At 41.1% G+C, this 27,897-nt stretch overlaps 1 protein-coding gene across 1 annotated transcript in view; it reads right to left on the bottom strand.

Annotated features, from left to right (window-relative positions):
• Positions 1–2,461: 2,461 nt before the first annotated feature.
• Positions 2,462–27,897, bottom strand: part of SORCS3 (sortilin related VPS10 domain containing receptor 3) — a 632,959-nt gene continuing 607,523 nt past the window's right edge. Inside the window, exons 21-27 of the mRNA XM_040254391.1 lie at positions 22,987–23,110; positions 21,231–21,343; positions 17,183–17,314; positions 15,368–15,467; positions 14,345–14,450; positions 6,047–6,207; positions 2,462–4,410 (exon numbers count right to left, since the gene is read on the bottom strand). Of these exons, the coding sequence (XP_040110325.1) occupies positions 4,346–4,410; positions 6,047–6,207; positions 14,345–14,450; positions 15,368–15,467; positions 17,183–17,314; positions 21,231–21,343; positions 22,987–23,110 (801 nt within the window). The 3' untranslated portion in view covers positions 2,462–4,345. The remainder of the gene's footprint in view (positions 4,411–6,046; positions 6,208–14,344; positions 14,451–15,367; positions 15,468–17,182; positions 17,315–21,230; positions 21,344–22,986; positions 23,111–27,897) is intronic.

The raw sequence follows: 27,897 nt of genomic DNA, 5'->3' as shown, positions 1-27,897 counted from the left end.
AGACCATAAGGTGTTTTCCTTTTACAAATGTAGAAATTGTGGTCTAGAATGACTTGCTGACTGTCAGAGCTCTTCTAATTCCAGGCTTACTATTTGTTGCAGGGCACAATCCATCACCACCCTGACTCAGTGTGATTTGCTTTAGGTAACTCAATCAGGGAACTTGCCCAGGGTTGCAGCTGTTGCCCAGGAGAAAATGAGCAAATTTGGAAACTGTTCTCACTTCTATAGGTCAAGATGCCTTGTGTCATGGTAACAGGGGCTAGGGGAGGTGACTTTTATCCCAGTGACTCTTACTCTCGCTAAGCTATTTTAGTGGTAGACAGAGCAGTGATTCTCGAACTTCAGTGCTCATCAGGATCCTCAGAGAATCGGCTTATGGTGCTGATTCTGGGGCTCTGGCTCCAGAAGACTTCTGTAGGCTTACTTTTCTGGCCTGTAACTGCCTTAGAGAAGACAGTTCCCATGCACGGAGAACATTCACCACCAGTGAGACATCCTGCATAGAACTCGCTACAAAGCCAGTCACACTCTCTGCCATCTGCCTTTCTCTGTCTACCACCGAGCAATCTGCCCAGGCCCATGCTGGTGGTGGGTATGGAGGCTATATTCTTAGCATGACTTTGCTCAGATGAACCAGTTGACTCATTCCATTTTACCACTGTATTTCATTGTCATCCTCTTGAATCTGGTGAGGCAATTTCATCAGCCAGGACATAAAATTAACATGGAAAGAACTCAGATCTCATGGAAAGCAAAAGCCAATTCACTTAGGAAATTCTCCTTTGACTTAGGATAGGACTATTAGACACCCCACATTATTGGAGAAGTTCAAAACCATTAAAAATCCCTTAAAGATGGGGGCCACTTTATGTTATGAACTACTGAAGTTAGACCCCAAAACACCACTTCTTTAGAGGTACATAAATGACAGTCTCAATATCTGTAATTTTTTAAAGGTGTGTATAACTCAAGAAAAGTTATAGCAAGAAAATACATAATTTTAAAATGCATTCACAGAGCAAGAGAAAACCATCTTTGTTTTATCCTACATCTTCAAGTGAGTTCAGAAAATACAATTCCAGGATAGTCACTTATATCCAAAATATGGGCTACTATTGACCAAAGCTTCTGGTTTTGTGGGTTTCTGGGATCCATGGAAATTTATCACATATTTTGAATACTAAAACATTAAAACATCTAACTATAGCCCTTATTCTAGGTTTTGGTTCACTCCTTACTACCTAATATGCAAGAGAGCCCCTCATTCCGCCTTCCAAATTCCTCACTCAGTGTGGGAAAGAGATTTGTTGCTAGTTTGATGCATCAATCAGAATTTTAAAAAAGGTTTTAATAAGGGATATATAACTTACTTCATTCTGTATAACAGACTCTAGATCCATCCACATATCTACAAATGACCCAACTGCATTCTTTTTATGGCTGAGTAATATTCCATTGTATATATGCACCACGTCTTCTTTATCCACTCATCTGCTGATGGGTATTCAGGTTGCTTCCCTGTCCTGGCTGTTATCAACACTGCTGCAGTGAATACGGATGCCTGCGTTCCGTGGTGACCTAGATGGGTGGGCGGGAGGGCCAAGAGGGAGGGGATAGATATAGACATACATAGCTAATTTATTCCTTTGTACAACATCGTAAAGCAACTATACTCCAATTTTTTAAAAAATAAAAAGGATATATATCTTGTTGGTTTCCTCTCCTCTTTTCATTACTCTTGCTGAAATCTTTCAGACCTGAGGTGGAATCCCACCTCTGCTACTTACTGGGAGCTCGTGTCAGATGCAAAGGCCTTGGGATTTTAAGACTTCTGCTCAAAAGTCCTGGCCACAAATATTTGGGATGGGAAACTTGGATCCTGATTCGAATGGGCCATCTAGTGAAAGCTCCCCATGGGGGTCACAGAAAATGAATAGGTAGACTAAATTGAACTATTGTTCTCAGTTCTTCTTACCCTCCCTAGATTGGAATTGTATGTCCACACCTTTTGTCATGTAATTCAGTAACGCCTCGCACCAGTGTCTATTTCCCTAGCCTCTTAATATTGAACATGGCTGTATGGTTTTCCTTAATTAATGGAAGGTCAGTGACAGTAATAGAGGGGCCATTTTGAGCCAAGGCCTTAGAGGATAGTGTATGCTGCTGGTCTCACTTGGAATTCTGTGATCTACCATGAAAATAACATCCTGGGGGGGCTGCTGGTCTCAGAATGATAAGCAGAGTTGAACCAACTGAAGGGTGCATTCAGGAGAGCCTGGTCAACCCCAAGTGAGCTCAGCCAAGTCACAGCCAACCTGAAGACTCACAAGCAAAGCATCAACATCTGTTCTTACATACTTGTCAGATTCTTTTACCCATGGAGAATTATTGCAGCAATAGTTGACTGATACAATAGATCAAGACAACTGCCCAAAGAGAGAACTCTCAGCCAGGTATATAGCTTTGATGTACAAAAATACATTTATTTTCAACAATTTCAAAACCACTGTCTTTTTTTTTTTACAGTAGAAATATTCAAATGGAACAATAAAACCAAGAACAGTATATGTACATATACTGTATATATAGATATGACTCATGCATTTGTATTCCAGTGTTTAGTACAAGTATTGCAATTGTCTGCCCCATTTAACCCTTGAAATGAGAAAGCAGGATCTTTAGAAATAGTCCTAATTCTATGCTGTAGCCAGTCCAATTTCTCGAGGTCACATTCTCTCAATGTCTCACAGAGAAGGATGTGAACAATATCCCACAAAAATGGACAGGTACAAAATTTAGCCTCTCCTCCCATAGATATATACAGTACACCTTTTCTTTAAAACAAGTGTGCTCAAGCTGAGTCCAAAATAAAACAATGCTACAGCATGGTTTCAAGCAACCCTCATAAAAAGAACTGGCATGTGAAATGTGTGAAGGGGCTGGGGTGCGGGAAAACACTGGCTTTGAAAGTTACTCGCCCCAGATGCAAGAACTATCTTAAGAGAACTGAAGGCAGACATTTGACTTTAAGGAAGTTGTTGTGTACATCTGACAAGCAAGTAGCACAGCTTTGCTAAAATCAACTTTGACTAAGATCGTGAAAGGCTAGACCCCTATTTACCTGCAGGGTTTGCACGGTCACACGATTCTACTAGTGCTGGCTCCCTTCCCACCTCTAACTTCTCCCAGGCTGAGGCACTCACTGGACTCAACCTAGTGCCTAAGGGATTTTTCTGAGTTACGAATGGCCAGAGAATTCCCTGTAAGCATTATACAATTCTAAGGAATCCAACCAGAAAACAGGATGCCTTTTTTTTTTTTTTTTTTTTTTAGATCCATTGCCTGGCTTCTTTAGAGAAAACCTCAGACTGATAACTATCCTCAACCTCATTCTTCTGGAGGGGAAGCCTTGTTTGCCCATCTGGGTTTCAGATTGAAGTCTCTAGTGGACTTCATCTTGCAACTTCTTCCACATCACAAATGGGACCAAAAACTCACATGTTCTACGATGCCACTCTTGTCCTCCCTTTACCAGTTGTTTGTTTCAAAGAAGTACTCCCCCTCCCCACTTCATATATAGAAATAGAAACCAGTGATGGCAGGGACACAGAGATGCAAGAGTTAAGTGCGACAGACAACTGGGGAGCACCCAGAACCCAACACATCAAGCAGGCCTGGGGGTGGGTCAGCTCCGAAGCTGAGTGCATAAGCCAACAGACGCGTCTTTCTTTTTTCAGTTTTCTTTTTTACTAAACATTAAATTATTTCTTAGGAAATAAAAAGCTATTTACATTGTAATTATATACAATAAGCCATCTGCAGCCTCGCAATGGACATGCATGAGGCAGGGTCTCTTCTGACAGGTGTGTACTTTCTGCAGACACGCTCACTCCCCACCAACCTACCTTCTGCAGATCTAACTGGGAAATGGTTTCTGTTTTAGGTGGGTGTGCTGGGAGGGAGGAGCTGGGTACTGGTGGTTTGGTGTTGTACGGGGCAGGGAGAGGACGGGAGGTTAGTGGAAAACCAACCCAACTTAAAAACATGAAAAGACAGATCACAGGGGAAACAAGATTTCTTGCACTATAAATGGCAGAATGAAGTAAGAAAGCCATGGGAAGATGCATCCTTTGCCCTTAGCACAAAAACAGCCATTTATTCTTCGTGGCTCATAATCAGCTAAGTATGCTTTGCCTCCCAAAGCTAAGCATCTGCCTGCTGTTCATGGGGCCCTTGGTAAACAATAAGTAAAAAAGACACTTTCATTTTTCCATAATAAGAGTAATAGGAATCATCAAAAATAAAAAGTCAGAAAGATGGTTAACCACACGGCTTGCTGGCATTAAACACTAGTGCAGTTGGGGATCTCCTTTGTGCTTTCACTGTTTGCGATGGTGGCAATTCCTCCTGCAGGGGAGAGAAGACAAAGGAAGGTAAGGATGTGCATGTCACAGGAGGATGGATCTTTGCTTTGAATGTGAAGTCACTCAGTCATGTCTGACTCTTTTTGACCCCATGGACTGTAGCCTACCAGGCTCCTCTGTCCATGGGATTTTCCAGGCAAGAGTACTGGAGTGGGTTGCCATTTCCTTCCCCAAGGGATCTTCCCAACCCAGGGACTGAACCCAGGTCTCCCGCATCACAGACAGATGGTTTACCATCTGAGCCACCAGGGAAGTCCAATACCAAGCCACCTTGCTGTGTGTTTATCAAACAGGGCAGCTGGGTGGTCTATCCTATCAGTTCACTGCCTTATCTAATCTGTGTTTAGTGTTTGCCCTCTCCCACACCAGCACACAAGGTAGCATCAATACCTTGCCATCTTATACTCTTGTCATTCAACAGTACTAGCCAATAGGATGGAGAAGGCGATGGCACCCCAGTCCAGTACTCTTGCCTGGAAAATCCCATGGGCGGAGGAGCCTGGTAGGCTGCAGTCCACGGGGTCGCGAGGAGTCGGATGCGACTGAGCAACTTCCCTTTCACTTTTCACTTTCATGCATTGGAGAAGGAAATGGCAACCCACTCCAGTGTTCTTGCCTGGAGAATCCCAGGGATGGGGGGGCCTGGTGGGCTGCCGTCTATGGGGTCACACAGAGATGGACACGACTGAAGTGACTTAGCAGCAGCAGCAGCAGCCAATAGGAATTGAACACTTATTATGTGGCAGGCACTGTGCTAATGACCTATGCCACTTTATGATCACGACAATCTTATAAGGCAGGTAATGTTATTCCCATTTCACAGATGAGGAATATGAGGCACAGAGAGACCACAGAACTAGCAGATTGACAGAGCAAGAAAATGAATCCAGGGCTCTCTGATGGCAGACTCCCTATTTGTGTGATTATTAGGATGCATAATGCTTTTGCCTTAAAGGAAAAAAAGAAAAGTCCAATAGTAATGGATAGTTGGCCTCAGCCCTCTCTCACTCAGACTCCAGCACTTTGGATCTTGATTGACTTTTTTTTATTTTATTTTATTTTATTTTTATTTTGTTTTATTTATTTATTTATTTTAATTTTTATTTTTACTTTATTTTACTTTACAATATTGTATTGGTTTTGCCATACATTGACATGAATCCACCACGGGTGTACATGCATTCCCAAACATGAACCCCCCTCCCACATCCCTCCCCATAACATCTCTCTGGGTCATCCCCGTGCACCAGCCCCAAGCATCCTGTATCCTGCATTGGACATAGACTGGCGATTCATTTCTTACATGACAGTGTACATGTTTCAATGCTATTCTCCCAAATCATCCCACCCTCTCCCTCTCCCTCAGAGTCCAAAAGTCCGCTCTACACATCTGTGTCTCTTCTGCTGACTTTTAAGAGAAAAAGTTCTGCTGATTTCATGTGGTCAGAGGAGGCAGACGCTGTAAAACCTGATTATGTCAGGTTTTATGTCACTGAGGCAACTGATTGTTTTCCCCACCCTCCAGACTAGCTCTACCTGAAGGATAGGCCACGTGGGCTGGCTGACTCAGTGTCTGGAAGACAGAGGAAGCAGGAGCTTGGGGATTCCAGCACACATACCTATGACCCGGGTGTCCAGCTCTTTGTCCAGCAGTTCCTCGGGCTCGGTGAAGTCACTGAGTGTGATTTTGGGGGCGTTTTCACTTTGGCTCACTGACCCAATCATCTCCTGCTCCTTGTCATGTTGGACTTGAGCATAGAAGTTGATCCAGGGTATTTTCCTACATGGGACAGGAACAAAATCAGATTAGAATCACAGGGCATGCCACACTGAGGCAATTGGAAATCCTGGGTGATAACGGGGAGGAGGAAGCTACAGGATCAAAGTCAGGGAAAGGGGCTGGCCACCCAGATACTGTCTTCACGAAGTCAAAGAACACAAGGAGGGACCCAGATGCCCAGGGGAACTGTAAACCACAGAACTCCCCAAGGAATTCACCTTTTTCTGGGGCAAAACCAGCAAGTGTAAAGAGAAGGGCAATACTATTGACCAGCTGTGCATTAAAACCCTTAAAATATTTACCAGTTATCACATTTATAAAGGAGCTGAACTTTGAGACTATGAGGTGGCATCATAGTGAAAAGACAGCTTTTTCTAAGTTTACATCCATTTAATTAACTCACATTGGTTTCGTTTATAAATAGGAGAGGAGATAAAAGACTTATAGCCACTGCTACCATTTTCAGAACACCATCCATGGACCAAGTATCGTAAATACTTCCATAGTCAGTTTCCTCATCTGTTCAACAGGAATAACAATAGCTTTCTCTTAGGATTGTGGAAAGGATTAAGGCAAGGATTGCTCTTCTCTGTTCAGTCACTAAGTCATGTCCAACTCTTTGCAACCCTATGGACTGCAGCACGCCAGGGTTCCCTGTCCTTCACTATCTCCCAGAGTTCGCTCAAACTCATGTCCATTGAGTCAGTGATGCTATCTAAGGTAAGGATTAAGAGAAGTAACTTCCTTCAAAGACACCAAAGTAGTAGGTTTGTAAACAAGGCAGACAGACTCGAGTTTGAAGAAGCAGGAAGCTTAAGACTGAAATCTTACAGGAGTACTTATCTCCTGACTCATCTCTCTTATTTCCTGACCCACTGTGCACCAGCTTCTGTAGCCTCCTTTGATTTCTTCTAATCCCACACTCCTTAAACTTCAATGTGCTTATGCCTCACCAGGTTCCTATTAAAATGCATTTGTTGCTCTAGAGGTCTGAACAGGAGGGGTTGAAATTCTACATTTCTGCCTAGTTCCCAGCTGGGTGATGCCGCTAGTCTGAAACCCAATCTTTGAGTTTCAAGATTCTAATACATCAGGCTCGTCCCCACCTAGGGGACCTTGAATAAACTGTTCCCTCTGTAACACACCTTCTACTCTTTTTGTGATAGTGTCTTTCTTGCCCATCAGAATTTGGCTTATAGGCCACTCTGAGAGGCCTCTCCTGACCACTCAAACTCTCCCACCATAAATGTGTAATAACGGGATGGTGTCTGTGAAAGAAAAGAATAGGGTGTTGGTTTAGGGTGATGGAATAGGCCATGTGTGTGGACTTCTTTTCTGTCTTTCTCTCCCACTAACGTCCCATGTCTGCAAGGTCAACATTTTCCATTTCCAATGCTATACACTTAACATAGTGCTTGGGATGTGGTTTATATTCAGTAAGTATTTGTTGAATAAATAGATAAATGGCCTCAAAGCTAATGCTCTATTTTCATTTATTATGCCCTCTAACAAAAAGACCACACTTCTATCTTAGAATTTTACAGGTAGAAGAGCCCTGTCTTACCTCATTAAATGGTGGGGAAATTGGCCTGAAGTTCAGACATTTTCATGAAGTTAATTACTGGCATAGATGTTATTAAAACTCAAGGCATATGACACCCATCTGAATACAGAACATTCTGTGAAAGTGTGAAGCAGAATCACTCTGTTGACCTAGTGCCAACCAGTTGTATTTTTAAGCATCTACATTCCCTTCCCTGCTTCAACCCCACAACAAAGTAGAATGTGGGCATTTAATAAGGTCTTCTGTAGCTAATTTGGAAAGCCCTCAAAATATGTTTGAAACATAGACAGTTTCTATCTTTCATTGACATCCAATCTTCATGTTTTTAATGGCTGCTTTCCATACATTAAGGGAGGTGTCCCTTGACTCCTACTGGTCTAAACTAGCTTAATATAATTTAAAAGAACCTTAAATGAATAGATTATGTGTGAGGCAGCAAACTACAGGCTTTCCTAATGTGAGTAATTAAAATTTCATGCTAGCCCTTACTTTCTTCTTATCTAAATAGAAAGGCAGCCTAATGACTTAGATTTCTTCTAATCATAAAAGTACATATTACTTATGAATGTTGGGATCAACTGTAATATTTATTAGGTGCTGGGGCAGTCAAACCACTCCTGATCACACAAGTCTGGGTACTTCAGAGCTTCAGCCAGAGATCACTGTCTCCCCCTTCCTGCTTTTTTAATGATTGATACCTGTGAGAATTTGGATATACTTGCCCTTATAAAGATTGCTTACCTTATTTGCCTCTCTGAAAACACACTTTTTTTCAATATTTTTAATAGCTGATTGGAAGAGAATTAATTTTATGTCACAATTGGCAGCATTTAATTTTTTTTTTCAAATTGCTGTTTATTTTTTAACACATCCACCTGTAAGACTTTCGAGACTATAAGTCAAGACTAAACCCCACTTTGCAGAAAAGAAAGGTGGGAAATGAAGTTTAGAGGCACGTCCTGAGCTATACATTCATATAAGTTTTAATAAGAGGATCTTAATAAGAGGAGTAAGATGGATCAATCCAAATCATCTATATAAATTTCAGCTTTTGTTTGTTCCAACTATGAGTAAGTGTTAGAAGCTTGTGAGAAGAATTTAGAAGAAGCAGAGTAGGCTTCACACTATCATGAAAGCCTTACTGGAAAAAAAAGACTAGAAAATACAACAACCCAAAAGTTTTCTTGGACAATAAGAAAAAAACAAATCTACAGTCTAGAAAGAAGGTGTTATTAGGCAGAATTTTCAGAAAATCACAAAATGATTTTTTATTATATTGCCAAAGATATCACAAAATAGCAGTCACTATCCAAGAATAAGATCAAATATAGTCCCTTAACAGAGGAAGGAGAAAAGAGTTACTATGATCTCCAAGATTCCTTTAAATAATTCAATTCCCCTTTTATTAAGTGACCACTTAGGATGCTGAGATTGTAGACAATGCCTGGTACAGAGCAGGCATTCAATAAATGTTTGCTGAATGAATTATTGGCTTAATGAATTAATGTTGGAGATGGCAGAGAGAAAGTTTGGGGTCTGAAAACAGAGCCTGGTGAGTGATCTTGAAACAGAAAGAGAATGACACTTCCCCTAGCATATGCTGTCCAAGTGTCTGCTAGTCAGCTATAGCTATTTAACTTTAAATTAATTAAAGTTAAGTAAAACTGAAAATTCCATTTTTTCACCATACCAGTGGCTACTGTATCGGGCAGTAGAGATCATGAAGAATTTTCATCATTGCAGGAAGTTCTATTGGACAGAGATGAAAGAAGCAAAGGAGACTCTGGGAACCATGGATAAGAACCTGACCTTTACTTGCTGGCAGGCCAGGTACCCTCCATATAGCCATCATTGGAGTTCCAGGTGGGTAGTGAGAGGGAAAGGAAAACAAAGAAATAAAGGGAGATCCAATAGGACCTCAGCCAACAGGCTTGGGCACTGGAAGAAAAGCTTCCAGAAAAAGTGACTAGAAAAGAAAAGTTAACTGATAACTGGTTACACTTAACTGACTCATATTGTTTATCCATTTTAACTAGTATTTGTTTCCTGTATCCTAATTCACTGCCAGGGACATAGAAAGGGTTGACTGGTATTTAAGAAAGGGTTGGCTGGTATTTAATTATTCTATAGAGGCAGAATAATTCAGAAATGCTATTACCTGGCATAGATTCAAGTATTAAAGTCTGCACATTAAGAGATAGCTACATTAATAAGTTGGCTGTCTGGTGGCTCAGACAGTAAAGCGTCTGCTTATAATGTGGGAGACCCGGGTTTGATCCCTGGGTCAGGAAGATCCTCTGGAGAAGGAAATGGCACCCCACTCCAGTACTCTTGCTTGGAAAATCCCATGGATGGAGGAGCCTGGTGGGCTACAGTCCATGGGGTTGCAAAGAGTCGGACACGACTGAGTGACTTCACTTCACTCACAAGAGAGGAGAAAGTTTTCTTAAGTCACAGGATACCTCTGGCCTTAATTTAGAGACACCTGACACAAATACCTCTTTGCAGGACTTCTACTGGCCCCTGTTCTCAGCAAACGTGGAGTTCTAGGAGCCAGAAGGTGATAAATCTGGTTTAGCTGATCCTGAAGCCTCAGCAACCACCAGGCATCCCCCAAACCAAATCTCTGAATGAATGAAACTGTGCTTTGTATGTAACTGAAGTATCTCCATAAATGGGTATTGCTCTGACCAGGCCATCTCTATTAATATATTGAATCTTTGCTAATTGGATAAGAAGGATTTTCCCTTCTTCAAATAGAACATGGTAGGTGGGTTGATACATCATGGTCCAAGAGGACATGAACCCAAGCATTAGTCTATATACTGAAAGGGACGGTAAAACCCACTTTGTCCTTCTAATGGAGAGTGTTGAAGGATTCCTGCTGTTTGGCCAGTGCTTAGATGTACACTGAGTAAAACTTATTATATATATATATTTTAAGCCTGAGAAATCCACTAGCAGGAAGCTGACAGGGGCTGGAGGAAGGGAAGGTAGAGTGAAGCATGTTTACCACTGATCTCTTCTAAAAGCTTTAGCTTCAGAGTTTAGAAAACTTCCAAAGCTATAGTTTCAAAATTCATCTGACAATAATAATGATACTTTTACTTTACACAGACTTCCTGTGATGCACCTTTCTATGCCACTGATACATATGAGCCTACTTTGTGCCAGTTTGTGACACAGAGTCACCTTCTGGAGGCACACTGTTATTCAAAATAGCTTAGCTTTCAGGATTTTTTTTTTAAAAATCATGAAATTATAAAAATATAAATTATAAAATTTTTCATGAAAAATCATGAAATCTAGTACATATTATGTACTAGATATAGATATTTTTGCCTTGAAAACATGTAGCAAACCTATAAAGTATTATTGCTTTTCCATTTCACACATGAGGAAATGAAGGCTTAGTTAGAGAGGCAGATTCAACTGCCTAAGGCTGCAAGCGCTAAAATAAAACTGAGTCTGTCTGATTTTGAGTTCACGCTCTTAACCAGTATATGCTTTGTCGATGCATTACATTATGTAAATAACAGTACAGAATTATTGATTTCAATTTCATGTTTTTAATGAGTATCCTATTATATCACCCCTCCTCTGGTCTTCAAATATAAATTTTGAATACATGTGGGGTTTGGTTTTTCTGATCTATTTACCTTTAGAAATAGGGAAAATAGGGAGGAGGATTAAAAAATGTATACTTCTGCGTGCAAATTTATACAGAGATACTGGATAATAACCACTATACAAGTGTGCATGTGTATGTGTGTAACCAGATTTCAGCTATATTTTCTCTGTTTAACATCTGAAGTGGGGCAGTGGTAAAGAATCCACCTGCCGATACAGGAGGTCCAAGAAACATGGGTTCGATCCCTGGGCCAGGAAGATGGCCTGGAGTATGGACGGAGGTTCATGACATTATACAGAAGACGGGGAGCAAGACCATCCCCAAGAAAAAGAAATGCAAAAAAGTGAAATGGCTGTCTGAGGAGGCCTTATAAATAGCTGTGAAAAGAAGAGAGGTGAAAAGCAAAGGAGAAAAGGAAAGATATACAAACTGAATGCAGAGTTCCAAAGAATATCAAGGAGAGATAAGAAAGCCTTCCTCACTGATCAGTGCAAAGAAACAGAAGAAAACAACAGAATGGGAAAGACTAGAGATCTCTTCAAGAAAATTAGAGATACCAAGGGAACATTTAATGCAAAGATGGGCTCAATAAAGGACACAAATGGTATGGACCTAACAGAAGCAGAAGATATTAAGAAGAGGTGGCAAGAATACACAGAAGAACTGTACAAAAAAGATCTTCATGACCCAGATAATCACGATGGTGTGATCACTCATCTAGAGCCAGACATCCTGGAATGTGAAGTCAAGTGGGCCTTAGAAAGCATCACTATGAACAAAGCTACTGGAGATGATGTAATTCCAGTGGAGCTATTTCAAATTCTGAAAGATGATGCTGTGAAAGTGCTGCACTCAATATGCCAGCAAATTTGGTAAACTCAGCAGTGGCCACAGGACTTGAAAAGGGCAGTTTTTATTCTAATCCCAAAGAAAGGCAATGCCAAAGAATGTTCAAACTACCCCACAATTGCACTCATCTCACATGCTAGTAAAGTAATGCTCAAAATTCTCCAAGCCACACTTCAACAATACATGAACTGTGAACTTCCAGATATTCAAGCTGGATTTAGAAAAGACAGAGGAACCAGAGATCAAATTGCCAACATCTGTTGGATCATCGAAAAAGCAAGAGAATTCCAGAAAAACATCTATATCTGCTTTATTGACTACATCAAAGCCTTAACTGTGTGGATCACAATTAACTGTGGAAAATTCTTCAAGAGATGGGGATACCAGAGCACCTGACCCGCCTCTTGAGAAATCTGTATGCAGGTCAGGAAGCAACAGTTAGAAGTGGACATGGAACAACAGACTGATTCCAGATAGGAAAAGGAGTACGTCAAGGCTGTATATTGTCACCCTGCTTATTTAACTTATATGCAGAATACATCATGAGAAATGCTGGGCTGGAAGAAGCACAAGCTGGAATCAAGTTTGCCGGGAGAAATATCAATAACCTCAGATATGCAGATGACACCACCCTGTGGCAGAAGTGAAGAGGAACTAAAAAGCCTCTTGATGAAAGCGAAAGAGGAGAGTGAAAAGGTTGGCTTAAAGCTCAACATTCAGAAAACTAAGATCATGGCATCTGGTCCTATCACTTCATGGCAAATAGATGGGGAAACAGTGGAAACAGTGGTTGACTTTATTTTGGGGGGCTCCAGAATCACTGCAGATGGTGATTGCAGCCATGAAAGTAAAACACACTTGCTCCTTGGAAGAAAAGTTATGACCAACCTAGACAGCATATTAAAAGGTAGAGATATTACTTTATCAACAAAGGTTCATCTAGTCAAGGCTATGGTTTTTCTAGTAGTCATGTATGGATGTGAGAATTGGACTATAAAGAAAGCTAAGCGCTGAAGAATTGATGCTTTTGAACTGTGGTGTTGGAGAAGACTCTTGAGAGTCCCTTGTACTGCAAGGAGATCCACCCAGTCCATCCTAAAGGGAATCAGTCCTAAATATTCATTGGAAGGACTGATGTTGAAGCTGAAATTCCAATACTTTGGCCACCTGATGCAAAGAGCTGGCTCATTTGAAAAGACCCTGATGCTGGGAAAGATTGAGGGCAGGAGGAGAAGGGGACGACAGAGGATGAGATGGTTGGATGGCATCACTGACTCAATGGACATGAGTTTGAGTGAACTCCGGGAGGTGGTGATGGACAGGGAGGCCTGTCCTGCTGCAGTTCAAGGGGTCGCAAAGAATTGGACATGACTGAGCGACTGAACTCAACTGAACTGAGAAAACACAACCTACTCCAATATTCTTGCCTGGAAAATTCCATGGATAGAGGAGCCTGGCAGGTTACAGTCCTTGGGGTAGCAAAGAGTCCGATACAACTGAGCACACACAGGGGCATTTCTCTACTTAGTCACCTTAGATGAGTGGTAAGCTGTAGAAAAAGATCTCCTAACTATTTGAGACCCTACTATAGAAACTTAAATGAGGTCTGAAAACCCCTCAAACTTCTCTTCAAGAAAAGAAACTGACTTCATAGGCCACCCCTCATCTTCCTAGTGTTGTGTTAGTCACTCAGTCATGTCTGCCTGTCCGTGATCCCATGGGCGATGGCTGCCAGGCTCCTCTGTCCATGGACTTCTCCAGGCAAAAACACTGGAGTGGGTTGCCATTCCCTTCTCCAAGGGATCTTTCTGACCCAGGGATCAAATCCAGGTCTCCCCCACTGCAGGCAGATTCTTTACCATCTAAGCCACTTCATTTTCCCAATTCAACATGATTGTAAACTGGAGAGATTCATATTAAGTCCATTTACTCTCTGACCCTTAAACATGTCCTGTTCTTTCCAATGGCCAAATACAGCTTCAGGGAAAGTTAATATCACATATTTGGGATGAGTTTAGCAATGTAAGTTACAGGAAGAATCAGCCCCCAGGAACCTAGCCCCATGCCTAAAATTGAGTGACGGCAGCACATACCTTTTAAACTTGTAGATCAAAAACACAGCCAGGCCGACAAACACTACTGACAAGAGCATAAGCACGGCTGAGCTGCTGTGCCCAGCACTAGAGTCCACCAGCGGAGCTAGGAGGAAAGAACAGACTGCTCATTCGGAAGCTATTAGCTGAGGGGGTCTCCATTGGACAATGAGGCCAGCTGGTCTCCAACCTTATATACAGCCTCCGATTGCCCTGCATGCTGTCTGGGCAGAGGAAGCTTGGCTTCAATAAGGATGGTACCCTGATTACAGCTTCTTAGGGAAAGTAAACTCCTCTCTCTGCCTGGGGAAGCCTGCTGTCCCTGCTGTAAATTGTACTCAGCTAAGGGGAGCAGGAATAGGGTATGAATGCTCCTTTTCTCAGACACCTGAGTGCTTGTCAATGTGATTATAGGTAATAGTGTTTCCATTTCTTCCTCTAGTCAATTCTGGTAAAACATGGCTGGATGGGCATATGTGGAACCTCTACATCTGAAAAGCTTTCAATAATTAGGAACAGTTAGCAAATAGGCTTTTCCAGAGAGCCAAAGGTGGGTGTCCAATGGGACATGCCTTGTTAGAATTTCTTTCATAAATCAACCACCCAGAGCTAGTCCCTCTTTTCACTAAGATTTAAACGTTATAAATTGAAGGGAGTTTTAAAGTTATTTGATCTGGTCTCCCAATCAAGATTCATTGAATCAGATAACTGTAGAAATTAAGGGAGATTGAAAACTAAACTGTTATACATAAGAAACATAATAAAGTCAAGGCCCAAAGAAATTGTAGGTTTTCCTGAAGTTCCTCCAGGAATTCAGTAGCAAAGCCACTTCTAAACATGTCTTCTTGCCACCCTAACCAGAGACCTCAAGAAAGATGTAATTAATCTTTCCTTGCCATCACTACACAAAGCCATTTATGAGCATTTATCGGAAGGTATTTGATAACCATCTCCTCCGTTTTATCTTCAGGATATCAGATCACCATACCCATCTCCCCACCCCATATGCCTTTAGGCACTTACCTAAGGTCAGCTGTGTGACATACACAATGACTTGAACCCCTGGCTTCAGCTCAAACTGGACCAAGTTTTGGTTTAGAGCATTAAATAGAGTCTCTACAATCTGGAGGAAAAAAAAAGAGAGAAGCTGCTTGGGAAGTAACGTCATGTGATGGTGCCCCTCATGGAGAAAGAAACCAGGTTTCAGGCAAAAAAAAAATAACCTATTCAATGAGAGGACAGCATATTGGAACATTTTTATCCATTTGGTTCTCCCAGCCCCTAGAGCCCTGTGAAGCCAAGGACAAGTTGGTATATTTTGCTATTACTGGAAAGGAGAGTGAGACAGAGGTGTGTCCACAGTCACCTAGGGAATTTGAGTTGACAACAGACATAGATGCTTCATTCATCTCCCAGTTCAGTGTCTTTTCATCCAAGCCTGTATAACTTTCCATAGAGAGACGTGTTATGGGTCCCAATGAAAGAAAGTCAACCCACCATTAGTTCTTTAATGTGAACAAGCAACACACACAGGATAGAGGCTCCTGCCAGGATTAAAGCAGGCATGTACGCCACAGCCCACTCCTCTGCTGTTTCTCTTTTAGAGACAATGGGAGGCAAACATCAGAGCAGAAGCTGCCTCCTTTTTATGGGATAATTTTTCCTCTTTACTTTTCCCCAGTAAGCCTCAGAACACATAACATCAATTTAATCACTGTGTAATTCCCACATGAAAGCTGAGGCAGACTGAGGCTGTTGTCCCAACTCTTATCTCGCTGTCCGTGCCTTAATATCACAGCCGCTATTCATCACCGTAATTACCTATTTATCTAAATGGATGGATAGTGTAGCTTCCAAATATAGCTCACACATGCCACTTGCTATTTCAGAATAAAGAGGTCTTATAAAAGGGATGTATGCATTGAGAAGCTGAATTTCTATCTGGCCGATTTCAATATGCAGCCCTGTAATGCAAGGATCCACTTCGTTTCCAGAGAAACTGACCATGATGGCATCTATGCAGCCCTTGGTGGACTGTGCCCAACGTGGGATGGGGTGACAGCTAGGTGAGTGGCAGAGGGACTTGGAAGATGTCTGTACATTGATTAATTCGAAAGGGAGCAAATGTGTTTGATTTCTGCTGGTTTTTAGCAGCTTTTTTCTCACTTATTTCTAATTCATCACAGGAAGACATGGGAAGGTAAAGCAAAGCCCAGTCAAGTAAGACCCCAGCAAGAGCAGGGAGAGAGAGAGGGAGACTTGGGGCCACTGCCACCTTCACTTCTAGGCAGGTATGCAGATCATAAGAGCTATATGCCATTTGATAAAGACAGTAAATCATGATCCCTTTGGGAAACGCTGCTTCCTTAGTCAAAGCAAGATGAGGCAATCCATCTCTCTCCAAAGACACACGTTTAAAAGCAGTTCATTTTCTTCCTAGAAGCAGAACTTCTGTTGACCAGGATCTTTCAAGACAGGAAGCACATTTTTGAGAAATAGACAGGGAAACAAGTTCTTCTCTTCATCCCCCACCCCACCCCCATCTCTTTTCACCAGGACAACTCATTAGCTGGGAGACATGAGCAAGTTGCAAGAATGGCAACTGTTGGAATGAATGATTTCAGGAGTGCTTTACTTTCCTGTGTGGCTAAATGTTCCAGTGTTTGTGTTTATTCTGGGTAAAGCTGATTGCTCTCCAAAGCCCTGGTGCCAGACAATGAGTGACAGGTTGGTGGACAAATAGGAAAGGGTTCAATCTACCTTTTGGGCTAGAAATACTTTGTGTTCCCTTAGAGGGTGGTGCAGGAGAGCATCCTAGCCAAGTTTTCTCTCACTTACTTGTTCCAGGTCCCCTTCATTGCCTTTCCTCCTCTCCGTCAGGTTCTTGGGGGGAAGGATGAAGAGCTCTGCAGAAGTGGGGAGGCCAGGGAGCACAGCAACTAGGATCTGGTCTTCCGGGACACTGGTTACCTGCAAAGACGTTTTGACTGAAGAGTGGGGTCCTGAAGGATCCAGCCTTCCCCAAGTCAATAACAAGGATATTGACTATGCATTTTTAATACAGCATTTAAGGCACAGTTTCCAATATACATTCAGGCTTTCCTTTTGCTCTCCCTATAACTGCTAAGCAGAGAATTAGTTTCTCTACCTCCTCTGCTCTTACATACATCTTTCATGAAACGAAAATACTACCATGAGTGATCTGCAGAATATTGTTTGCTGGCAACACTGGCAAAAGCTCCTCCCATATTTTCCATTTTTCTACACCAGGAAGACTAGAGCTTCTGGCTAAAACATGAACAGACTGGCTGCAAATGAAGAATAAGAAGTTATAAACAAACATGGGAAAATGCAAATTAAAAAAAGAGCAAAGCAGTTCTTGTTTTCACTTACTAAAGCAGGATTTTTTATTAAGTTAAAATAGCTAATACTGGTGCAGCTTCAATTAAGAGGTTTCCTCAACTGTTGCTGGCAGCACTAAAAATTGATACACGTTGCCAACTTATTTTTCAAAAGGCTTACTGTAAAGTCGTAAACATACTCAGACCCTTCATTCAGAAACTGTAACTTGGAGTGTTTGTCCTAAAGAAATAATCCAAAAGATAGGAAAGGCCATTTGGAGGGAGAAACACTCATGGCATTAACTATAATATCAAATAAATGGGAAAATGTTAAATATTCAAAAAAGTTAAGCAAATATGGTTATGCTACCATAAAGATGATAATTAGCACAGACATGGAAAAATGCTTAATGAGGGCTGTATTCTGATCTAGTTCTTTATATTTCCTTGGCTACAACTCTATAAAAATAAAAATGTATACACATGACAAATAAAACAAGACCCTAAAAGTTGAGTGAAGATGCTGAAATTTTTAATGAATTTTTCTATTCCGGAGGGTTTAGTAAAAGGATTATATTGCTTTTTGATAAAAACTAAATATAAGCTTCCATCTGAAGGTAAAATCCTCAGGAAAATAAAACTCTGAATTCTTCCCTGTAAAGAGTAGTCCTATTCTTTCCTATGTGTCTCCTGAAAGTCTTTTATCCAGAACTAATCTTTTGTCCATTCAGATATGATATACACATATATAAACACAGTTTTTGATTTGGCAGAAATTCCCATCTCCTCCTAGAAGTCTCCCCTGATTATCTCACCTTCAATGACCTGTTCCCAGTCAGCCTCTTGCTCCTAGCACTTCAGATTTCCACGAAAGGAATTTAGATCATGCCACATGCCTATCTGCTACAGTCTTTTCTCTAATCAGGTCTTATTGTATGTCTGCCCAGATACTGGGAGGAGGGGAGGATGGTCTCTATGACTACCTCACTGTTCCGAATGATGCCTGACAGTGAGGAAAGAATAAATAGACACTGGACTGAATATGAGTGGAGGCGCTGTCTCCCATTAGCTCAGCTCCGATTTGTATTTGGAACTAGAGACTGGTGTTAACTCTCAGGGATGTGATGAAGGAAAGAGAGTGCCAACCTGCAGAGAGCTAGTGAGTGGCAGTCAGAAGCCTGGAAAGCCCCCCAAAGCGGGGTGGCATCTCCAGGGAGTTTGAGGAGGTTTTGCCAGATGCCTCAGTTCCCTGCTGGGAGGCAAGATGGATTTATTCTAACTAGGCAGGGGAAGGAATTCTCAGAGAACAGACTGAGGTCAGATAATCACCCAATGGAGAACATGGGACAAACCCAGGAGTGTCATGGCAGGTGTGACCCCGTGTCCCAGGGAAGAGTGATCGCAGGGTTCATCACTCAGTTAGGGAATATGGAAGGACCTCACTCCAATCATACAAATCCAGCACAATCCTAGATGTCTCATAGTCAAAGGCGTGCAAGATCAATTTCATTTTCATCCCTCTCTTCGAACAAGTTTTTGTAAACAGATATGAAGTGTGGTTCTTATAGATAGCTCCTCACAGGAATGCTCTTATATTATTATCTTTTATCTATTTTTCCTCTCTGGCAGCTTCTTTTCTGTGTCCTTCCCTGGATCTTTCTCCTTTACCTTGGAGACCATCAACATCCATCTCTGCCCTGCCCCTTCTCCCTCTCAGGGTGGCTTGGGGGTGGGGGCAAACTTAAAGACCTCCATGGCCTCAGTTCCAGCCTCACTACCTCCTACAGAAACCTCACTTGATCTCCAATCATATCTTTAACTCTCTTGGTTATCTTTACCCAGTTGTTTCTCAGATACTCCAAACTCATATAAAAGACCAAATCATCACTGCTCCCCAAGTATGTTTCTCCTACACAGTTGCCATCTTGATCAATGGCAAGGAAAATCCTCTCCTTCCTACTCTTATAATCAGAAAGCTTCTCCTTCCATCTCATTCACACTACATTTTATTAGTCACCAGTTCTATCTCAACAGGTTAAGTTAGCCTTTGGATCTTTCCTTTTCAGGATTTTATTATTACATCTGGTTTAGACAAGTGCAGTAGTCTTTTAACAGGTCATCTCCTGTGAAATTATCCCCTACCTATTCACTTCCCACCTCTAGAGACCATCCTCTGTATTACAACAAGATTGGGTGTCTGAAATATAAAGCCACTAATCCCATCACAATCAAACCTGAGACTGTGAGTCATGTGGCAGGGCAGTTCTCCTGAGTTCCCTTACCCTACTGCTCTCCACCCAGGCACCACTTTCCAATAAAATCTCTAGCTTTGTTAGCAAAATAAATAAGTAAAGTATGTTTTTATATAAATAATAAAGAAAGAACACATTTCACACTTCCCAGAACCTACAGGATGTATGTCAAAACCCCTTTTAGCTGCTCAGACCTTTCACAAAATGATCGATCCGTCCCAGCATAACATCACTCACACCTGCCCTTATAACTTATAGGTTGGCTAAAATAAACTGCCACTTATCAAATATGCTGTACTTACCATAGACCATGGCTTTGCACATGCTTTCATTGTACCTGAGAGACATCATCCTCTCTGTTAACTACTGTTTATCCTTTAAAACAGAGTTCAAGTATTCCCTCCAAAGACTATTCTACTAGTTCACAAGTATTTACTGAATCACAAATATGTGTCAAGCCTAAACTTTTCTGGATAGAGTGAACTGCACTTTTCTCCATGCTCCTTTGAAATGCTGGCCATGTCTCTCTCATAGACCTAGTTGCACATTAGACTTAAATTTGAATTGACCATGTTTTCTCCATCATTATACTCTAGCACCTAGGTCTGAGCAAATGGTTAACAAAACCATTTCAACTTGCTTGCCAAGTCATGTCTGACTCTTTGTGACCCCACAGACTGCAGTGTGCCAGGCTTGGTGCTAACTATCACCCTAGAGTTTGCTGGCATGCTCTAGTTCCTAGCTTGTCACCTTCTGACTGAGACATATGGTCAATGGAAATCTTGAAGTCTGTCTGGTTAAAAAACAACAACAAAAGGGAGGGGATATATGTATACCTACAGCTGATTCATATTGAGGTTTGACAGAAAACAACAAAAATCTATAAAGCAATTATCCTTCAATTAAAAAACAAATTAATTTTAAAAAACAACAAACAAACAAAAACTCTCTAAACATTTATGGGCCAAACGAGTGAATGACATTAGTATATACTTAAGCAGTAGTCCACCAATCATTTTATTAAAGGGGTCAATCTCCTGTCTTAGAAAAATGTAGGAGAAAGATGGTGCCAATTTCTCATCCTCAAACATGGGATTGATTCTGTCTCTCTCTTCTGAATCTCTCCATCTTTCTTTTCCATCCTTCATTTCCTCTACCCTTCTCTCTCTTTTTACAGAACAATAATCTTTATTTAACTGTAGAATGGTGGTCTGAGTCCATGAAAATGCCTCCAGGACCACACCATCTGGTTCTTTATTCATGAAGATGTAAGCAAAGATAAAGTCAACTTACTTTCACCAGTGCCCGCTTGATCACATTGGCAATATCTTGCCTCCACTCTGGAATGTCAGGATTGTGGTAATCCAGATTAGGAGAGAAGGATAAGAGCTGGGACTGGAAGTATTCTGCAAGGAGAGAGCACGTGTGAGTGAGGCTGAGAGAGGATGTGATAAGGTGGGGAGACTCCACCATCTTTGCGCTTTAGGAAAAGGGCTTCCATGTGGCCTCATCTCTAATTCTGTCTTTTCAGCCTGTCTCTTGGCTTCTAAATGAAGTGGGATTTGGTGACTGGAAGTCACCTACTGGAAGTAGGTTTGTGCTCCTACCACTTTTTTTTTTTTTAATCTTAAGAATTTCTTCCTGTAAATAAACATCCAAAATGCAAGATAATTGTGAAACTCGAGGAAAAGGAGACTTTTGCTGCTACAGATAGTATCATGCAGAGGCAGCAATTAAGCATTAATAATGAGCTAGATTAGAGTGGAGCTTTCTCTTGTGTTTCCCTTTGTTCCATCGATACTGCTAGAAACTGCCTCAGGGGTTAGAAAATAGGTCAAAATGCTGTATCTAGGTGTGGGTAACATTTGGTTTCTTGATCTGATTGGTAGATACACAGGTCTGTCCACTTTGTGGTAATTCATGAAGCTGAAACACGATCTGTGTACTTCTCTGTACTTTAATTTTTCAGTTGAAGTATGGTTGATTTACAATGTTGTGCTCATTTATGCTATACAGCAAAGTGACCCGGTTTTATACATATATGCATTTTTTCATATTCTTTTCCATTATGGTTTATCCTAGGAGACTGGATATAGTTCCCAATGCTATACAGTAGGACCTTATTGTCTCTCCGTTCAAAATGTAATAGTTTACATCTACAAACCCCAAACTCCCAGTTGCACTCCAATAAAAATGTTTAAAGCCTTCCAGGTCCCCAATGAGAGAGCCTGAACCTCAAGTTTGCAGAGTTGTAGGAAAAGGCACTCATCTGGGGTGAAGTGGAAGATATAAACTGAGTCAAAGGATCACATGCCTTAGTATAACTTTCCAGAAAGCCCTGTTTTCTAGGGTTTTCTTCTAGGCTTTTTTTTTTTTTCCTATGGCAGCTGTTTTTAGGGTCTGAGGGAGGTTCACTGAATGGTGGTAGAACCACAGTTTGATTGAAAATTAACTTAATAATTAAGAATGGTTCTCCAGGATTGAGAACAGAATGGTGATTCTGTTTACCACTCTCCTGCCTTGTTTTATCCTCATATTCTTAGCCTTATTCTTATCCTTTGCAGCGAAAGATGTTAGTCTCCAGCAACAAACAAAACACATCGGTTATGTACAGTTCATCTCAGTACCTAAGCTATGAGTTCCTCAAGAGCAGGTACTGTAACTCCTCCAGCTTCTGAAATCACTGGTTCACACCTCACAAAGAATGGATGCTACATGTGTGTTCTAGATACCTTGGCGGTTCAACAGATCAAGATGCTTCGATGATAGTCTTTTTAGCTCAGCATCTCTTCAACTTATGATTTATCCCTGTCTAATGAGACCATCAGGTTGTGATGCAGACATATCATGGAAGACAAACAATGCTTATCTGTACCTACTTCTCTAACAATCTCTATCTATTCAAGGACAAGTAAAGAAGTACCTTTAGATACCTTTTGTGGACCTACATAATTTTCCCATGGCCTGGGCAATTTCCAAAGCAGTCAGTGAGTGCCACTCAGGTGGCTGGAGGGGCTCACTGGGCAGAAAGGGGCATCATAGGGCTTACCGTGAACAGCAATATCTTTTGTGTCTTGGATGAGGGCATTCCCAGCGGCCACCTGGACAGTGATGGTATTAGTTCCCTCTGCTAGGAATGTGAAGGAAATGCTGCTGTCCAAGGTGATGAGGGGCTAAAAGAGAGAAGCCAAAACACTTAGTCCTTTATGGGAATATCAGATTCCCTCCTTTCCTGTAAATCTCAGACTGTCACCAATCTGCATAGCATTTGCATATCCCCAAGGGATCCTAACTTGAAGAAGGAAAAAAAAAAATTGCACAGCTTTCTAAATTATATAGCTCGTATCCAGGAAGCATATTAATATACTTGAAATGCACTGTAAAATGCTAATTCTAAGAGATGGAGATGAGACTGGGCACCATGAATTTTGTCCATCATTCTGTTACTTCTCCTGGGGCAAAGTAGAAGCACCTTTTGTAATCTATTCCTAGTGACTCTGGGGATAGGTGATCACTTTCTCTTTTCCTCTAATATTTTGTGTGATTTATATTTTCATCATGTATTCCACTGGGCTGCAAGATTTTTCAGAGAAGTGACCATATTTTATTTATTTCTGAATCACCTACCTGTCTTTGGCATGTTGTCTTACATCTAGCAGAATCCGTATATAAGTTGTATATACAATCATATTATTGACATTTTGTTTTATCATATCTGTGTGTTCCATTGCAAGGCATTTCTAACAATTTAAATAAGTTGGGAAACAGATAAACATGCATATCTGTGCTCACTTTTTAATCTTTTCTCTTTTCCTGTTTTCTTTCCCTGATCATAACAGATAGGGACTTGCCAAAGATAAAGAGAGAAAGATAATAAGCACATGCTTTCCCTTAGAAATTAGGATCTCAGTAGAAGCAAGGGCTTATTGGAGAGAAGAGAATGCAGATTCTGAGATTAAAGTGTCATTATTCAGTGGTTATCTTGAGGCCCATGTCCTCTCAAGCTATCTGGTGTTTGCAAGGTAAGGCACTCTAGTAGGAGGCTTTTCTAAGGCAGCTCTTGAATAGATGTCACAAATGCAGATGAGCAGATCCCATCTCGTCTCTGTGGGTTAGGATGACAATAGGATAGAGCAGTGATGTCACCAGTTGTGAGGATGCATAGCCTTGCCTTTTAGGAATGTGGATATCAGCCAGTGTTCACACAGCACATCTGTGCACCTAGATGCCGTAGAGCCTCACAGATGCAGCATTCAGACTACAGCGTCCCTTCTGCAAAACTGAAATCGCTTTCTAGCTCAGAATCTTCACCTGGGCCTCTGAAACAATAATCTGATTTATTGGCTTTAAAATTCTATTGCTCTATTTTATGGCCAAGCTGATGGCTGGAGTCGGACAGGATTAGACATTGCCCTAAGCTTGCGGACACCCTTTCTTCTGTTTGCTAAATGAAAGAAGGGAGTGTGGAAAGAGTTATACTCTTTTTTATTAACTAAGGGTAAGCCCAGAGTTCAAGCATGCTTCCTCATACTTATGGTTCTGTGATGCTATGCACAAGGATGTGAACTCATTAATTAAACCACAAATGAGGTACAAGTAGGTTCTGTGATGGACATCAACTCCAACAGACTAACGGTGGCTGTTTAGTGTCCTGTGTTGAGAAGTCAAGTCAGGCTTAACATGGCAATATTGGCCATGGACATGGAATAAAGGAAAACTGTAATGCCACTGAGTTGCCATGGTTGGTGTAACAAGAACAGAGACTTGAAACTCTGGCTTTGTTACTATTTTAATGGATGGCCTTGGGAAAAGTCTGTCCCCACTGTGGGCCTTAGCTTAAAGTTGTAAGGACTTACTCAGCAGTAAGAACACACAGAATTAATGAATGGCTTTTGGCTAATTTTCTAGTTCCTACTAATCAACCCATTAGGGCTTGTCTGTCAGAATGCCTTCAACTGTTTCATTACCTTAGTCATATTCTTTGGGAGGAAAATGAAATACATCTGTATACCCAACAGAATGACAAAAATTTCTGTAAAAATAATAACAAATATTGTTGAGGATGTGGAGCAACTGGAACTCTCATACATTTTTGATGGGATGTACAATGGTGCAACTATGTAGGAAAAAGTTCACTTTTATAAGAAATTGTAATAATTTTTCCAAGATAATTATGCTATTTTATATTTATAGCTTAGCAATTGCAGTCTGGGAAATTTAGTCAAGATAAAAGAAAACATGTATCCACAAACAGAAGAAAATGCTCATAGCAGTTACATTCATAGTGGTCAAAAACTGAAACAAACCTAGAAGAATTTATCAATAGGAAAATGAATAAACAAGCCAAAGCACATGCATTCAACAAAATAAAAAAGCAAATATTGATATACATAAGAGTATGGATGAGTCTTAAAACCATAAGAAATTAAAGAAACCTTATAAAAAGAATTCATATGGTATGATATGAAGTTCTATTAATAGAAAAGATAGATCTAATTCATGATGGGAAAAAATAGTGGTTGGTTCTGAGGTTTGGGGTGGGAATTTACTGAGAAGGGGTATGGAGAACTTTTGGAAGCAATGCTAATAATATATATCTTGATAGGAGTTTGGGTTATAGGTATGTGCATTTCTCAGAACTCAGGAAGTACAGACTTCAGATCTGTCCACTTCATGATTGATACATTTCATACCTCCATGGAGGAAAAAGTGTAAACAAGTAAAGAACTCTAGCCAATGATTCGTAGCCTGAAGCATTTAGGATAAAGCATACAGGTGTCTGAAATTTATTCTGAAATGAATTTTAAAAAATTAAGGTCAGTTGATGGCTGGATAGAAGGATGGACAGATAAATAGACATAAAACAAGCAGAGTAGATGTTAATGATAAACTATGTGTACTTTGTCCATGGGATTCTCCAGGCAAGAATACTGGAGTGGGTTGCCATGCCCTCCTCCAGTTATAGACTATAGGTGGTAGGCATATGCATATTCACTGTAAAATTATTTCATTTTTTACTTTGTGTTTGAAGTTTTTAATAATAAAATGTTGGGAAAGAAACAAAACAGCAAAGGAATAACTGATGTGTTTTTAGTTTTTCTTGCTTCTTTAAATTGCTCTCTCTGACCATAACTATATCACATTACACTTCTGTTTTGGTTACTGCCCTCAGCTATCTCTAATCTCCTCCCACCTCTCACCATCAGGATCCTTTATCCCCTAATGGTAGTCCCTTCAAGGAATCTGGCTACCCACTCCAGTATTCTGGCCTGGAGAATTCCATGGACTGTATAGTCTATGGGGTCACAAAGGGTCAGACACGACTGAGCTACTTTCACTTTTTTTTTTTTTTCAAGGAATCTGCACTACTCCCACATCATCCTCAGCACTCAGGGGTCTATGTGGTCCCCACTCTTCTTTCTCTGAACACTATTCTTGTCTTAGACTTAGGTGACTGGGCTGGGCAACCTAAAAGGAGAGGGATTCCTCCTGTTGCAGCAGATCTGACTTTCTCTCCTCTGGCTGCTTTCCTAGCAGATCCAGGAACCAAGCAAGGAAATGCCAGCTGAGGTGGGAGGGAGCATGCCATCCCACCAGCCAGTCAGGGCTCTGAGCCACAGCAAACTGTGTTAAATGAGCACACTTGGCCTCCAGGGTAGCGGACCACAGGCTTCCACACTAGAGAGATGGCAGAAGCTAATTTTGTTTTTCAAATTGCTTTTGTTTTTCATCAGCTATTATGGCATCATGTCTGATTTCACCTCCCTTGCAAAGCTGGAACACTCCATGGAATTCTTGAGTTCTTCACTGGCCACCCATGTCTAGCGCACAACACTAAATTAAATCAAGTATTTTAAGGTTCATTTACTAAATCTATTAGGCAAGCAGACACATTTATTAAGCCAGACCTCTGTTAATCCCAGCAAATTGGCCTTTTAGAGCCCCACAAATCCAACATGCGGCAAATTGACTTCTCTGTGTTTTGTCCAAGCTGCACGGACAGCCCACAGCAAGGCTCATGGCCTACATAGGCTGTGGGTTACATCCCTTCCCACAAAGAGTCCCTCATGTACAACAGGTCACATACTATCCAGTAAACCCAGCAAGACATCAGCAAAGCTCTTGAGAGACTACATAGTTAGAAGATATCCACCTGAATAATGGATCCAGGAGCTTCAAGGAAATGTGTGGATGCAGCCTAAACCATTTCTCCAAACACAGTAAATCAACATAGAATATCATAAAACATCCACAGTTTAAATGTATACCTTGATAAAAACTTGCCATTCCCAAATTAGACAGACTATGCAATCACTACGCTTATCTCCCTTAAAAGTTTTAGCAGATTCCACAATAACATGTGCATGTATGTTCAGTTGCTTCAGTCAAGTCTGACTTTGTGCAATTCTATAGACTGCAGCTGGCCAGGCTCCTCTGTCCATGGGATTCTCCAGGGGAGAATTCTGGAGTGGGTTGTCATGCCCTCCTCCATGGGATCTTTCCAACCCAGGGATTGAACCCACTTTTCTTAAGTCTCCTGCACTGGCAGGTGGGTTCTTTACCACTAAGCCACCTGGAAAGCCCACTATCTTACAATATCCTCTTTGAAATATGAATTTCTATGACAAAATAAAATGTATTCATTTGTGTCATTTAAAGCCATTGGTCACCTATCCACTCCAATTTTTGTTGTTATGCAATTCATCCGAAATGAATCCCACTTTGGTAGAATCAATCTACACAGAACAAAAACATACCCAAAGCCTTACCACTGCATACAAATCCCTTCCCTCCTTTCTGCCCCAATTCTACTGCTCCTTCAATGCTAGCTTAGGACCAGCTCCATACACGACTTGCTCTAAGACCAAGAAGCCTTGCATCCATCACCCCCTAAGCTGCTTGGCTGGGCCAATAATGTTATATTCCTATTACCATAGCTTATAGTATCTATTCTTGGATA

Source organism: Oryx dammah, unplaced genomic scaffold, assembly GCF_014754425.2.
Source record: "Oryx dammah isolate SB20612 unplaced genomic scaffold, SCBI_Odam_1.1 HiC_scaffold_14, whole genome shotgun sequence".
NCBI classification, from domain to species: Eukaryota; Metazoa; Chordata; class Mammalia; order Artiodactyla; family Bovidae; genus Oryx; species Oryx dammah.
Note: the sequence above shows the minus strand (reverse complement) of the source record. Positions and strands in the feature narration are given on the sequence as shown.